The 15,937-nt window shown below is 35.9% G+C and overlaps 1 protein-coding gene across 3 annotated transcripts in view; it reads right to left on the reverse strand.

Moving 5' to 3' along the window:
• LOC124169603 (ATP-dependent RNA helicase dbp2-like) overlaps window positions 1-15,937 on the reverse strand; it is a 33,872-nt gene that overhangs the window by 12,892 nt on the left and 5,043 nt on the right. For all 3 annotated transcript variants that reach the window (XM_046548246.1, XM_046548245.1, XM_046548244.1), the window contains 9 exons: window positions 14,541-14,666; window positions 12,328-12,439; window positions 10,117-10,305; window positions 6,660-6,839; window positions 5,170-5,342; window positions 3,520-3,630; window positions 2,923-2,984; window positions 2,125-2,184; window positions 1,708-1,965 (listed from right to left, as the gene is read on the reverse strand). In XM_046548246.1, the coding sequence (XP_046404202.1) occupies window positions 1,708-1,965; window positions 2,125-2,184; window positions 2,923-2,984; window positions 3,520-3,630; window positions 5,170-5,342; window positions 6,660-6,839; window positions 10,117-10,305; window positions 12,328-12,439; window positions 14,541-14,666 (1,271 nt within the window). The remainder of the gene's footprint in view (window positions 1-1,707; window positions 1,966-2,124; window positions 2,185-2,922; window positions 2,985-3,519; window positions 3,631-5,169; window positions 5,343-6,659; window positions 6,840-10,116; window positions 10,306-12,327; window positions 12,440-14,540; window positions 14,667-15,937) is intronic.

A 15,937-nucleotide genomic window follows, 5' to 3' on the forward strand; every position in this document is an offset into this window, starting at 1 on the left:
CCCTTGCCATTCGTCTAAACCGGTATTTCTAAAACCAAATAATTTGTATATTATGAATACACTAATGGTGGGTAATGAATCGCAATCAATGCCTTTCGTTTTCTTTGATGAAGGAAACTACCCTATTGTTACTATTGCAGTAAGGGCCCCCGCGCACTGGCAACTTTTACAAAGCAACTATTTAGTTGCTTTGTGGATGTTCAAATGAAACACACGAAATTGACTGTGGCCCCGCGCACGGGCAACTTTTTAGTTGCCGCAACTGCCGTGTGTTCCATAGGGACTTCCTCAAAGCAACTAAATAGTTGCTTTGTAAAAGTTGCCAGTGCGCGGGGGCCCTAAATGTCAGATCATCAATGTATAACTTTCATTTTGAAATGCCTCTAGAGCTTTTAAACGAAGTTCTACGGTTATTTTTAGGGTTTTCAGCAAAAGGGCATTATATCATAGACCAACAAATACTTTAAAGGGAATAAAATCTTTCAATGTACCTAGCATACTTCTAAGTATTTACGATTTAAGATATTAACATATTTTAGATCCATGATGCCCAAATCCACACTCTCCTCATTCGCGTCTGCTCTCCACGAGCATTCTGGAAACACGAGAATGACACATTAAGATTTTTTCAATTATATTTTCCCAAAAAATTCTCATAGAACTACTGGAGTCTTACAAATTTGTTGTTTGAAATGGCTAAATTATATTTATAAAGCAATTTGACTTGGATAAATATAAATTCATATTACGCACGTAATATGAAAGAGAAGAGAATCATATTTTATTACATTACAAGGGCTCTTTTTCATAGGAGTTTGGGTCGGATATTTCACCAAAGTTCACCGCAAATGTACACTTAAGAATGCGGCTAACAGAGTAACATATATCTTTAGATGTAAATGCATAATGTAATATGCGTACAATGATGGCAATTTCGTGTGTACTTAGCGCAAGTTCACGTTTTATCAGGAGAGCGTTAAAGATTTTTGATTAGGCTACACTGCATTGCAATGTTTCCCCAAGGAACCAATTTGCACTATATCGAAATTGCACTAATCGAAATTGCGCTATGCGAGGCATGGGTGTATTTAATAGAGGAAAATGGATCCATATCTTCAAGAGAAAAAACCGATTATATCAGTCAAAAATCCCATGACTCAGACCCAATGGTGATATGGGGAGACGAATGGACAGTGGAAAAATAATACTACTTGAGGTATAACCCAAATATTCTTTCCAGCTAAAATATTACAAACCCTAAAGCCATTGCTAAAAGCACTTAGGGCCATATTCCAGAACATCACTCAAGTGTAGACCCTGACTCAAACGCGACTCTGTTATCATGTTGGTATTATGAGACCTCACTGGAGTCCCAACTAATTGAGTCGACACATTTCAGTTTCTCCGCCAGCATCGCCTCACATTTTTAAAGTAAAACACCTCTCATCAAAATACTTCCTCATGTATCAGGTTCCAAAAGTAAATGGTGAGAAGAAATGGTCATAAAAGTGCAAATGTGATTTTTTTTTGCATTCCATGATGCTTATTGAACGAAAATATAAGCCTCCCAAATTTCAAGTTCACTGACAGTTTTTCTAAGAGGGGCACACAGTCTTACCGAGAGACACTGAATCTACTTGCCTTGTCATCAAATCCTGAAATAAATAAGAAATAGTGGTAAAAAAAATTCCAAGTAATGAATCCTACCATTTCTGGGCCCTCCAAAGCCATTGCGAGTGTGAATGGACATTGCAGCTGCCATTTCACTTAGCTTTGGGTTAATATCTTGTTTCGCCTCTTCAAGGACTGCAACCAATTCTCGTGCTTGCTTGGCATTGTTGGTTGTGAAAAAAGCATAAGCAGTTCCTGACTGCTGACACCTGCCAGTGCGACCAATTCTATGAATGTAATCCTCAGAAGATGAAGGATAGTCAAAATTGATGACAAACTTCACATCCTCAACATCTGGAAATAAATAGCAAAAAAATAATGCACACAGCACTTATTACTGAGACCAATGATATCAAAATATTATCACACCAATGATGTGTAAATGAGTAAGTGGGAATGCATTACAAGGGGTTGCTTAAAAGGGAATGCATTCCATCAAGCCTTATTACTTACCTAGACCTCGTGCAGCTACATCTGTGGCCACCAGGATAGGAGATTTTCCAGTACGGAATTCTGAAAAATATAGGGAAAGGAATTCTTTTCAACTATGACCTTTCCTGTAAAAAGTAGATACTAATAAAATGAATATTTAAGCCTACCATTGGAATCTATCTCAATCTGACAGAATTTAGAAAATTAAATATACATAGTAGTACTGTGTTACTAATGTTGTTGTTGAACTAATGACGGATTCAACATACAACCTGAGCTGATTTTCCTTACTCTTTTTAGAATGCAAATTTCACCAATTATATTTCCACTGTGACGAAATCTCATCTATAATGTTATTGAGAAGTTGAGATGATTCAATGACTAACAACCCTTGCAGCAAAGGGATTAAAATTATAAAATGGACCATCACTAATTATTTATGAATTACGAAATTCTTTGAAGCACTGGATGTTAAGGAATAGTTAGAGAAAAGAGTATTCAAAATGAGGTTATTAACACCATTAGCACTAGAACAATGGAGTCAGCCATTTTGGCTATGGAATGATATCGTTCTAGGCAAAATATCATTTATTTCCTAAACTCATTCACACGGCAGATACCGATTGCACTAACCTAGAGATCTTTAAATGGATTAGAAGTCAGAAAAGGCCAAATTCATTAAAATAAATTGGTGAATTGAGTGAAGGAACAAATTTCACAGGCTCACTTCATTGTTCTAGTGCTAAGGTTTAAATAAAATCAATCATAAGTGTTCATTGCTGAAAAATAGTAATTTTACTTAATTAAAACATCCCTCACCAGAAAGAACATGATCCCTTTCTGGCTGTGACTTGTCTCCATGTATGCTCATTGCTGGCCAACTGAAAATGAGTAAATAAACTTAATGGGATTCCACTTCCACATTCATTGAAATTCTACAACCAAATTTATGGGCAATAACATGCACCGCTAAAACTTAAAGATACTTAAGGTGCCATGTACAGTTAGTTCACTGAATCAACACCATTCACAACAATACTGACATCATGAATAGATAATTATTTTCGCCATGAGTATCTATTTATGGTGAACTCAAAAGTAAGGAAATTAATTTCAACCATGGTTCCAGGTTTTCAAGGCCAAAGATTTAAAAACATGCAGGAATACTTCTTTGAAAACTTCTACAAATTATAGAAAGTAAGCCAAAAGATAGACTTCCTCCAGCAGCTGGAATGGCCTATATTGAAATGCCTTCTAAGCTGGAGGGGTTATTATTAAGACAAATCATAAATTACTTAAGAATAGAGAATTAAAAAAATAACTTTCCTAACATACACAAGAAAATCAATACTTAGTAAAGATACTTGGTCATATAAAAACCATGAATATCATATATTACCAAAAAGAATATCTTACCCTTCACGCCTAATAGATTTGGTGATATCATCCACTTTCTTCTTAGTTTCTACAAATATTATAGTCTTCCAAACTCGTTCTGTACTTATTTCCCTCAGAAGTTTTGAAAGCCTAATAAAAAAACAATGAACATCAGTGCTAAAACTTCTAAGATCATTAAATGGTAAATAGGGGAGAGAGAACAGTATACCTAGGACCCAACCAGTTTTTGGTGGTTCAGTTATTGGCAGATGGACAACTATTGATTTGCAATGCAGTAGAAGTCCGTTATAATGAATAAAACTTATGCAAGGGATTTTTTAGCCCATGTAGAAAAGCATGAAGAAATCATTCACCTGTAACAAGTGCTCATGTTCGCATTATCGCTAAAACAAGCCCATTTCACAGCTGTTGTCGTCCGGGATTAATAAATCTCAAAATAACTTCATGCTAAAATTTGACCGCAAGATGGTAGTGTGCTTACTTCAGATGCATTTCAACAAGGTAAAGGCATCACTGTGGTAGATGAAATATTTTCCCCTCCTCCAAAATTTACTGATATCATTGTACACTACATGTCTCGCTTGAGGACTACCACGAAGGTTGACGCAGATGAAAGTGACATCACACCTGAATTTCCGGCTAATTTTAGCTCTATTGCTCATAGGATCATATGAGATATCTGATGTTTAAGGAGACTTTCGGACCTCCTTCTGCGAACCCTCACAAATAATTTTGAGGTAAATGCTCACCATCGCCTGGACTCCGTGCAAGTCTTATGGTACTCAGCCTCGGTGATATTACAACTGCCCAGACAGTGTTGGACTGCTCTACAACAGTATCAGACAGACCGGTGTGTGGCTTTGTGCCTTCTTCCCACACAGGATAGTTTTGTATAAATCACAGATTTCATAAGAGATACCCCGCGCCTGATTAATAGGAAGTCATTCTACAATGCCTTGATACTCAAATAGCTGGGTAATACATTGAGTGATATTGTTATGCATTAAGCATGAAATAAATGAAGCACACCACATTCACGTTTTATTTCTGCAGTTACCACCTAAACAAATGAAATAGGCATAAATAATGTCAGAAATATGTGTTGTTTGGACTCATTCCCCTTTTAATCTTCCATACTTTTACCAATTATTTTTGGCTTATTTTCATGAGAGATGGTAGTTTTTAATTTCATTCAAAATAACTTCCTCTACCTACCAATATTCGAGAAGCTGTTTCGGCGAGCTAACAAGTGCATTATTCGATAATATTTACGATTTTACCTCGTGTTGAAGATGAATTATTTTTGGCTTATTTCATGAGAGATGGTAGTTGTTAATTTCATTCAAAATAACGTCCTCTACCTACCAATATTCGAGAAGCTGTTTCGGCGAGCTAACAAGTGCATTATTCGATAATATTTACGATTTTACCTCGTGTTGAAGATGAAAATAGCATAGCTTTAATTTTATAAACCAGAAAGACACTTCATTATTTTAATAGCTTTGTTTTTTCAAATGCAATAAAAAGCACACAGGTATCCAAAATATCCCGTATTAGTCCATCGGTAATTTTAATTCAAATTGACTTACAGCATTAAATTGGGGAGAATAAACATACTTATTATCATCCCTTCTACACCTGAAAAACATTAACACTACTTTTACTTACTTGGTTTGCTTTTCATGTTCTTGACAAACATCAATTATTTGTAAGATATTGTGGTTGGCTGCCAGCTGCAGTGATCCAATATTAATTTGAATATAGTCTTTAAGAAAATCCTCGGCTAGTGCCTGCACTTCTTTTGGCCAAGTTGCTGACCACATAAGTGTCTGCCTATCCGGCTGCGGATGAAATAAAATTATCTATTTAACACAAGGATGGCATCAGGGTTGATAAAAAATCATGATTTTTTTCAAAAAAAAAAAAAAAAAAAAACATTCTTGTTGATTTTTTTTATTTAAATCGGATTTTATTGATTTAAATTGGATTTTATTGATTTAAATCGGATTTTATTGATTTAAATGAGATTTTTATGATTCTCCATTCGTCAAAAATTCAGTTATTTGCAAAACTAACTATTTGGGCAGCATATTGGAGAATGATCGTTTGCAGGAACAATAAGAGGCAACATACTCTTAAACTTAATACAACATTTAGTCAATCAGGGGAGAGAACTATGGAAATGCCAATGGTATCAAATTAAAAATTACACCAGCATAATATAAAATTGCCATTGGAAGTATCAAATGTACTATATTCTGCGGTTCTAAAGCATATGAAGTTTAGAAAAATTCTGTTATTGCAACTTTGTATGGTGCCTACGCTTAGAAGTTAAATCAGAAAACAATTTTTTTCAACGGATACACTAGTATTCTAACCAAAGCCATTTTTTTAAATTTTCATGTTACATGCATTCCTACCGTATCATTTCTACTTGAGAGCCACCATTGTGCTGATAACTGTCGATTCATTGTATTAATTAAGAAATAAAAATCAAAATTTACACTTACAGCTTCCTTTTCTTGACTCTTTAAAAATCAAACATATAGATCACATTATGATTTAAATCACCTGATTTAAAAAAATAAAAATCAAGTGATTAAAATCGTGATTTAAATCATGATTAAAATCGTGATATAAATCATGATTTAAATCCAAGTGATTTAAATCAATCAACCCTGGATGGCATTAACAAGCCAATCTTCAACGTAAAATACAATTAAAACTAATCACATATTATCTTAGGCACAAAAAATGGTCTAAGATTCGAAATAGTATTGGAGACTGAGTGTTTTCATAAGCAGGAAAAAAGGAAATGCTTATTTCAGCTTAATGTATTTCAAGCAAAAAAAAACATGAAAATTCAAAAGCATAAGGATTATTTCAAGGTAGAAGACAAATTCTGACTCAGATTCACCGCATACAATCAAATAAGCTTATTGATATCGAACATTCATATCTCTAGTTGAGCAAAGATTTAAGATACTATAAATAATCAAAATGGATAAATATTTCAGCCATGAAGTAATGCAGCGTTAAGTAAAAATTTTTTAACAGCAAACAAATGAAATTATGATTGTACAAGGTACTTCTGATAGCCTATGGACTACCGCATAATACAACTACTGAACTCAGCAAAAAATTATATAATTTCTCACCCTAATTTGTTCCACTATTTTCCTTATTTGAGGCTCAAAACCCATATCCAGCATGCGGTCGGCCTCATCTAGAACAAGATAAGTACAACGGCGAAGATTGGTAGTTCCCCTCTCCAGAAAATCAATAAGGCGCCCAGGGGTCGCAATCACAATTTCAACTCCTCGCTCTAAATCTCTAGCCTGCAAAAGATATCAAACATGAGCTCACTAGTAAAAAAAAAGGTGCTCTAAATTAGTTTTTATATTACAATTAATTAGAATTTTAAAAAATCATCATCAATTTCCTTTGTGCACTTATAGCTACATTGGTTAATGAAATATCTCAATAGCAAGAGAGTTTACTTCATTAATCAAATGGACCTAATGTACTATCATTTGCAAAAGTCTTGCAACAAATCGAGCGGCGCCACTTTCGCTCCACAAAGATTGTACCCGGAAATTGTATGGTTTTCGGGTGTATGCAACAATCCAATACTAGTCTTCATGGTTCAATGCATGGAGAACGGGTCATTGGGTGGTTGAGGTATTTTGTCATCCTTTTCAGTCTCGGGATTAGACCGCATCCATTTAAGTGAAATTAATGTTCATGATATTCCCCCAAACACATTGTAGCAATTAATGCAGTAGGAAAGATCGAAGGTAATTCCTCGGAGAGATTTTAAAAAGTTGGTAGCTTGGCTCTTTTTGAGTGATCTCAGCTCTTTTCAGAGAGCTGGAAATCACGAGTCGTTCACTGTGAACATGGTAGACTTTTGTTTACATCTATCTACTCAGGTTGATGTTTTAATACAATATCTACGACATATGATACGAGGCAGCTTTGAAATTCCCAGTGTTTCATCATATAAATATCTGAGCAAACACGTAAAATATGAATTAGTTAAGCTGATCGGCATTAATCGTTGCGTAAGTAATAACAGAGTTCTCCGACGTCCGTCAATCGGTAAAGATGTATTCCTTTCCACTTATTCAAAGTATAACGAGGAAAACTTAATTCCAGCTAAAAGTCCCATTTTTAATGATTGTCGGATTTCAACAGGTATTGTTTGATTATATGTTCTACAGCTGAATTAGTGTGAATGCGAATAATAACTCTTAGCTGCTATATCGTTGATGATTAAGTTATCTTATTTAGATGCAATCATTTACATATACACTGATGAATTCGGGATAATGTAGGATACTTACTTAGCATTATTAATTGAATTATCTACTTGCATTAAGTAGGTTACATTGTATAAGGAAATGTGTTTGTTGGCCATACGTTTTATGTTTAAGGCATCAGTGGAACTGCAGCTCATTTCATAAAACCTTTCAAGTCGAGTAAGAAGGACGTAAGCAAATCCTAACAGAATTTCTGTTTGTAATGAATGTATACGCTTGCTTCATTAGAAATACAAGTACCGAGTTTGAAACATAATAACAAATAATAATAACTTAAAAAGACGACACCATACCGAAGTCGCAGGCGACAACATCATTATATTCCTATTGTATATACTAACCAGCCGAAACATAGAGTATGCGAAAGCCTCCGTGCTCAAGTTATAATCATATAAACGAATAAAAGACTAATATACCGAGAAAGTGATTATTTTGATCAAATTCGTTCAAGTGAGAAGCCGTAGGAGAAGCACATGAAGGAGCTCAGTATTACAATAATAACAAATAATTAAAATTACGCCTCTGTGACCTTGAGCTAGTAATAGCTCAGTGGATAAGCAGTCGGGCTGGTGATAGGAGAGATTCGGGTTCAAATCCTTCCCGTGACCGAAATTTTTTATCCTCCGCAATGCCGTATTTTATTTTAAAGTTTTTTTTTATTTTTGAAATTTATGTTAAGAGGGTACCAGCTGTTGAATTTGAGCATTTTTTTGCAACAATTTCTAATTTAAATGACCGTGCGACGGGAATCATGCGTAGTTAGCGCGGTAGGACGAATCAATTGCGTTTTCTTGAAGGAACTCCAATCAGAATCACTGGTGAATGTAATTCCTAATGCTATATGGTTTCCTTTACAGGTCCGTAACTGCTCAACATTATTAACCTTTGGAATGAGAACTATCGTAATAATCCAAGGTTCTATATTCGTAATTTCTTAAATAGATCAATTTTATCTGATTAAAAAGAAAATTATGAATGATATTTTGCAGCGATTATGCTGCCCGCCTATCTTGTATGCTGCCTATTTGTCATCAACTTGTCGCCATTTCCTACCAAGTTAATTTCTCCAGTAAAGTTTTTCAGAACAATTTTACCCTTTTTCGTTTCGTAAATGAGCAGTGACGGAAACTTTTCTTAGAGATAGAAAAAGATATAAATTAAGTGAAGAATTTTACTTTTAAACTTTAGGCTTCAGTATTCTACAGTCAGTGTTTTTTTAATACAGTAATTTTGTTGGAAAGGGACAGAATGTGAGACCAGCTGATCTACTAAGTACAATCCTAGGAATAACCTATGTAATGGTAATCCTTAATCGTGCACGCACCACGGCCCTTATTTTTAAATATAGGAAAGGCTTATCTTGAGGTGTTTATCAACTATTTTTCTAGTGCGTATTTTCTTCAAGCAAATTGTGGCATCAACATGTATATATGATAGGGCTACAAATTGGCCCTATTTTCACTATTTTGGAAGTACGTGAGAATCACTTACGGCCTGCAAGTTTTACTCGAGGTAACCTACTTCCTCATCCCTGGCTGATAAAGTTGGGATAAAGATGTAGGGCAAGACGAGGTGCAGGACCTATTAGCTGACGTAAAGAACTATTTAATGCCAATCAATTAAATATGGTGGAGACGACAGATTCGTGTTTTTTTTTCGGAAAATTGCCAGTTAATTTTTTTCATTTATTAATTCTTCTATATCGAACAAATATTTCAACAACTTAATATAAAGTCTCCTGAACGACGTTGAATCCCTAAAAAAAGGGTTACGAGCGAGTTGATTTCCGTGTTCCTAATGGCGAAATCGTGCCCCCAGCCGGCCTTTTGGGGTTTACCATTGGAAGCCAGGCGTCATAGGTAGCTCTCACCACTCTTTTAACGGGTAAATATTTTCAATTATCTACTCCAGTCAACTACGGGTACAAAAATAATCTCAAATGCCGCGACGACTTAACAACATCTACGCTCGTTTACTCAACTGAACATCGTAATGATTTCCTACGTCTCACCGGTCTCACTCCCGTGTCACGATGACCCGTTCGTGAGTCGTTCCCGAGCTACCATGAAGATTCATACGTAGATAGTGATCATTCAATCTTAATGGTGGCCAGAAATCGACAATGGAGCGAAAGTGGCGCCGCTCGATTTGTTGCAAGACTTTTGCAAATGATAGTACATTTACTCAAATACTATCAAATCATTTCACAAACTCCTTTGCATATCATACACAATTATTGCAAAAGGTGAAGAGTAAAGCACAAGAAGGTCTAACCTATATGGTAATATTTTACCTGTGGTCCTTTAGGAGCTCCTCCAAAAACACAGGTGTTTCTAATATATGATGAGGCACCAAAATCTCTTGCTACCTGCTGAATCTGCTGTGCTAATTCCCTAGTAGGTGCCAAAATCAGAACTATAGGGCCTTCACCCCTGCTTAACTGCTTCTGATGATTTATATGCACCGTCGCAGGAAGGATATACTAAAGATGATAAAGGAATATTAATGAAATGGTACGGAACACATTTGTTAAATACATATTGAACTTGTATACTAGGTTAGTAAAGAAAACATAGTATCACATAATACTTCTATACTCAACCTTTTAGAACTTTTTGCCAGAAATTCATTCCAGGTATTTTAATGAACATCTTCGAAATTGTCCTTAAATGAGATCTAATTTGTTTTAACATGCAATTACATTATATACAGGCTAACATATTGAGACATTGAACAAAATCACATGCACTAAAATTAACTGATACACCATGAAAGTGATCTCACAGAAACTAATAAAAAGGTCTGAAGAAAGTCTATGAATTTTAAGCCAGTAATATTTATCTAATATAAATATTCCACATTATTATTGCACCATTGGAGTAAAACATGCACTTCTATCCAAATACCAGCTTTTCTCATTTTTCAAGTAAGCTTCTATATCCTGGTAGCACAAAAACTACAACTTGTAGGTAAAGAAACGCCAAAAATAAATATTTGGCGTTTCTTTACCTACAAGGCCTTTTTTACCTAAAGGCTAAAAAAAGGTATGTACATAGTTTATAGGTAATACGATACCCAACAACTATGCTACCGGGAACGCATCCCCATCTCCCCATGTTAAAATGGTCTCTAATAACGCAAATTCGATTAGTGCAAAGACCCCATGGAACATATCCCTTGCAGTAAGCGAGGCATGGGTGTAATTAGTTTCTCTTAGTATCCAAGGATGATGGCATAACAATCAAAACACGTGTAGAACTAGGTTAATAAATTGAGGACAATACGATACATTCATTTATCATTATAATTAGTTATGTTCCACGACATCTCCCCAAAGAAATTCGAATTTAAACATGTAATTCTTTTCCTGTTAAACAGTTACCTCTGAGTTCTGAGGAAAACAATCACTCGTATTAGATAAAGGATTCAAGACATTGATGAGAAAAAATGAAAATATTAAAAGAGCTCACTTGTACTAGTATATAAAAAGTTAAAGAAGCAGATATTCATTCATAAGCATGCAAGCAAAAATACATCACACCACTGGTTACAATGATTTTCCTGGTCCAAAGGGAATGTTTCATGACATGAACTAAGTTTACTAAATTCAGAAGTGTGTGAATATGATCCTGACAATAATAATGACAACTTCAAAAATTGAAATTAATTATCTCTCAAACTGCAGGCAAAGAAACAGGAGTCTTTGAAATTCATCATTCAATTAGGGAAAATCAAAGGCAAATTCCAATGCTCCTACAAGAGGTACCTTCCATTTCCACCACTTAAGTACAAATAAATCATCAACCACTAAAGGTTCAAATCATAAACTGATCATGCAACTGGGGATAAACCTCTTGGAAGTATTTTCTTAAATTAAATTTAAAATTCAAACCAAACTTCATGCAAAGTTAACCTCTAATTTTTTCAGATCCTTTGAATTCTGACACAAAAACAGCATTTTATTCATTATTTCACATGAAATTAAAATTAATAAAAACTGTTTCAAAGATTGTTTCGAGGAGATTAATGGCATTGGTTTCCCAGCATTCAAATCACCTCAAAACCCCCTTTTCACCAAATTTGGTTGAAATCAGCACATGGTTTTCAAAAACTACAAAAGGGCACTCGCACAGCACTACAATGGCAAATGGTTTTTCCATAGCTCCTAAAAAAATATGCAAAAAAAGAGTACCATTTAATTAGAAAATTTGTACATAAGGAAACTTGGAAATTGTGCTCAGTTTCTTCCAAATTAAGCATCTAAAAACAACAGAATGCATTTAACAATTGCGCTTTTAATGAATGTCAAAATATAAAAGCTTCAAATGTAAATAGCTTCTTTTTTTTACAAACTAAATATTCAGAGGTGCATATGAACTCTCCTATCAATCATAAGGAATGATGGCAAAGAAGCTCAATTGCTCACAACAACCAAAAATATTCATACATACATACTAATAAGTACTGAGACATTTAAAAATGAAAATCTGATAGTTTTACTCACTGCTAAAGTTTTCCCTGACCCAGTTTGAGCAATTCCAACCATATCCCTTCCACTTAAAGCTATTGGCCATCCCTGAGCCTGGATGGCAGTTGGCTCAAGAAATCCTTGCCTCCTGCAGAAGAGAAGCTTATTTATAAAGGTGTGACAACCAAATTGTTTATTCAAAACATGAGGGCCCAAAAAATATCATGACAGGGTTCCCACTCGAGCTAAATTATAAAATTCACATTTTTTCCAGGTTTTCACAGTCTAAATGTCTTCAAATTCATGGTCTGATGATAATAATTTTAGGCAGAAATATAAATCATGAAACAATCATAGGCTGCTCGTTAACTAAAAATTTAAGAAATGCGACAGATTCCGTGAATGCAATGAAAGTGCTATCCCTTACGACATCACCTATGGTTAGCAAAATTCAGAAACGGCTCAAGGTTGTGAATGGGAAAATGGAGGGAGCAGGGTGGCAGGGAAGTGAAGAAGTGTCGGAATTTTCGCCTGGGTAAATGAACATTTTGGTTACTGGTCTTCCAATAACAGGCTTAAAGTCAATTGTCGTCATGGCAATCTACCGATTTGATCGATAGATTTTTCTTCCTCATAGGAAAATCTACTAGAATTGGTAGAAGAAAAATTGCGTATGCTTGGTTTCGCTAGGTAGGGCCTCCTTCGCTTCTATAGCGCTGAAGTGTTTCATCCCTATTTCCCTCCCTTCCATTCCCTTCCTTTCCCTGGAGGCGTCGGCGGGCTCCGATCGCAACGGCGCCTCTATCCTTTTTCCTTCCTCTCCAGCCCCTCCCCGGGTGTCCTGGCGTATAAGCCTCAGGCTTGGTTCCGGGCCCCGGTGCGTTGTATCCCGAGAGGGTTCACATAGAACCCTCTAAGCTTCTGTCGTCATGGCACAATCTACAGAAAATCATAGGATTTATCTTCCTCATAGGAAAATCTTTCCTTTCAGTAAAAACAGTAAATTATGGTTTTGCTAGTAGTGGGCCCTGGTCGCTTCCATAGCGACGAGGGTTTTCCCTTCCCTCCCTATCCCAGAGGCGTCGTCGGGCTCCTATCACGGCGGCGCACCTTTCCTTTTTCCTTCCTTTCCACACCCCTCCCCAGGAGCATGGGCGTATCAGTTAAGTTACTGGGTCCCGGCCCTGGTGTGTTGTAACCCTCAGAGGACCCCCCCCCTTGGGTCCTGATGTCTGTCGTCATGGCACATAGGCCAATAATTGCGCTTCGAATATATGTGTGCAAATAAATGTGTGGACAGTGTCCGTGCTTGACTGACCATGAAACATGATCGACATACCTATTTTTCTTTTGAACCGTCAATTGTAGTTCTACAATAAGTTTGGGAACTTTTTCAGGTTTTACAATGAATTTCACGGTTTTAAGGTTTTCACGGTTGAGTGAGAGCCCTGCATGAGCAGTAAAAGTAATGGTAAATACAGTACACTCCCGATTATCCGGGCTAATGATGGGGAGAGATAATTGGAAATAACGAATAATTGGAAAACACGGATAATCCAAACTTTCACTAAAATGTCTTGCTATGCTTATAATTTACCTAAAACAAGCAATATATTATTATTTACGGAGTTATTCTGTTATTTTAGAGTGTTTCCCGGACTCAATGAGAACTTTCTTCGCCAGTTCGCGATCTTTTTAGTGGAACGTGGTCGCGCACTGCGAGGCTTGGAAAACAGGAACACAGTGCTCCCGCGTGGATGCAGCTATCATGCGATCGCTTCCATTTTACAAAGGGTATTCTAACGGATATAATAAGCCCGGTTTATCCTAGCATTAATGCAGTAATTCCGATGATTTTACGTCCGATTTTTTAAAATAAAGATCGCTGAAAATATTGAGCGAGAGTAAAAATTATGCACGGATAATCCGCATCCCGGATAAACCGCAGCTGGATAATCGGGAGTCAGCTGTATAACAAAGTTTTCTTGGCAGATCAGAGGGAAAAAATAACTTCCCACATTTTGATAGCAGAAACCATGAGGGATCATATTTATTTTCTGACAGAGCTATTTATTAAAATTGCTTAACTAATTTATCCATCCAACTCCTCTAATGTAAAATAGATAATATATTTTACACATTTTTCTTTTTTTAACCCCTAACTCTACCATGGAGTATATTTAATAACACAAAAATCTCCCATATTTACCATTGCTTTTACTAAAAGGCACTGAAAACAATGTACTAACCGTATTTCATTCATCACATAATCAGGAAAATTTCCTTCTTCAAAATGCTGATTTGGATGTGGTATGTTATTTCCTTTTACAGTAATCTCCTTCATCAGCCTGTAACGATTTACTTCCTCCATTGACCTAAAAACAATTAAATGAATTTCATTTCCAATAAAGATTAACAATAACATTATATTCAAGACACTTAATGCTAAACAAAATAACAAAAATAAAAAAAAATAAATCCGGAGTATATATTCCCCATTTCCAAAAGAAAAAACAGTTTCAAAACAACCTCATTCCACCTTTAAAAAAACCAAAACATCACTGCACACAAAAGCTTAATAATACAAAGGATGAGATTTGATTGCATGAGACTATTTTCATTATGGATTTATGCTGCGCACCTAACTATAGAGTTTGCCAAGAACATATCCACGAAACTAAATTATACTACAGATAAAAACTCATAGCACTTGAATAAAATGACACAATTAAGTAAAACAAGAAAAAATGGAGCCTAAATATACTTTCTTCTACCCATCTGTCACCAATATGATTAAAAAGGTTTGTTCAAAGATTCTTTTCCTACTAACACCTATGAATTACCATGTGAATGTAAGGGAATCGCTTGTTTCACAGCACAAAAAAAGAAAAAGCAGCACAACAGAATATTCATCATCTTTAGGTAATGAACAATGGACATTCGGTTTACGAGACAACGTGCACATCACTACTACCTACATTTCTGTGCACATTGCTAACTGACAACATTGCCAGCTTTCACCATGAAATTCAGAAAGTGATATACAGTGAGTCCTCGTTCTACGTCGCCCCGTTTAACGTCATTTCGCGATAGCGTCACGAAAATTTTGAGACCGTCATTCGTTTATCGCACCTTTGCTTCGCGATAACGTCAGGTCTGGACAGGTCTTTTAAATTTCGCGCGAGAAAAAATGCGAAGCAGCGGGCGTTGCAGGTTGTTCGTTTTGTGGGCGGCAATACAGTCAGTCTAAACGAAGTGTAAAACAGTGTGTTTATTGTCAATTTCGATTACGTTTATAGCAAATTTTCTGCAAAATGAATTCTTAGGTAGGTGCGCAAATGTTAAGTGCGTAAATGTCAAGTAAAGTTTTAGCAAATTTTACTTGGCATAACGGTTTTCTGGAACCTGAAAAGTGAATTCTAGGAATTTTTCCGGGTAGAACTCGGAGTATTGGTCGTCACTTTTTCGCCGTGTTCTCAATAATCTTGGTTCCTGTAACTGCGGCGATGTTTCAGCGAAGATGATGCCCAGGTGACCACCATAGCGAAGCCGAAAAAATAAACGCGGGAAGTTACAAAAATGGAAAAGGATGTACGTCGCTGCTGGTATTGCCGTCAATGAAGACAGGGACTCGTGTTTATGCCAT

Source organism: Ischnura elegans, chromosome 12, assembly GCF_921293095.1.
Source record: "Ischnura elegans chromosome 12, ioIscEleg1.1, whole genome shotgun sequence".
NCBI lineage: Eukaryota > Metazoa > Arthropoda > Insecta > Odonata > Coenagrionidae > Ischnura > Ischnura elegans.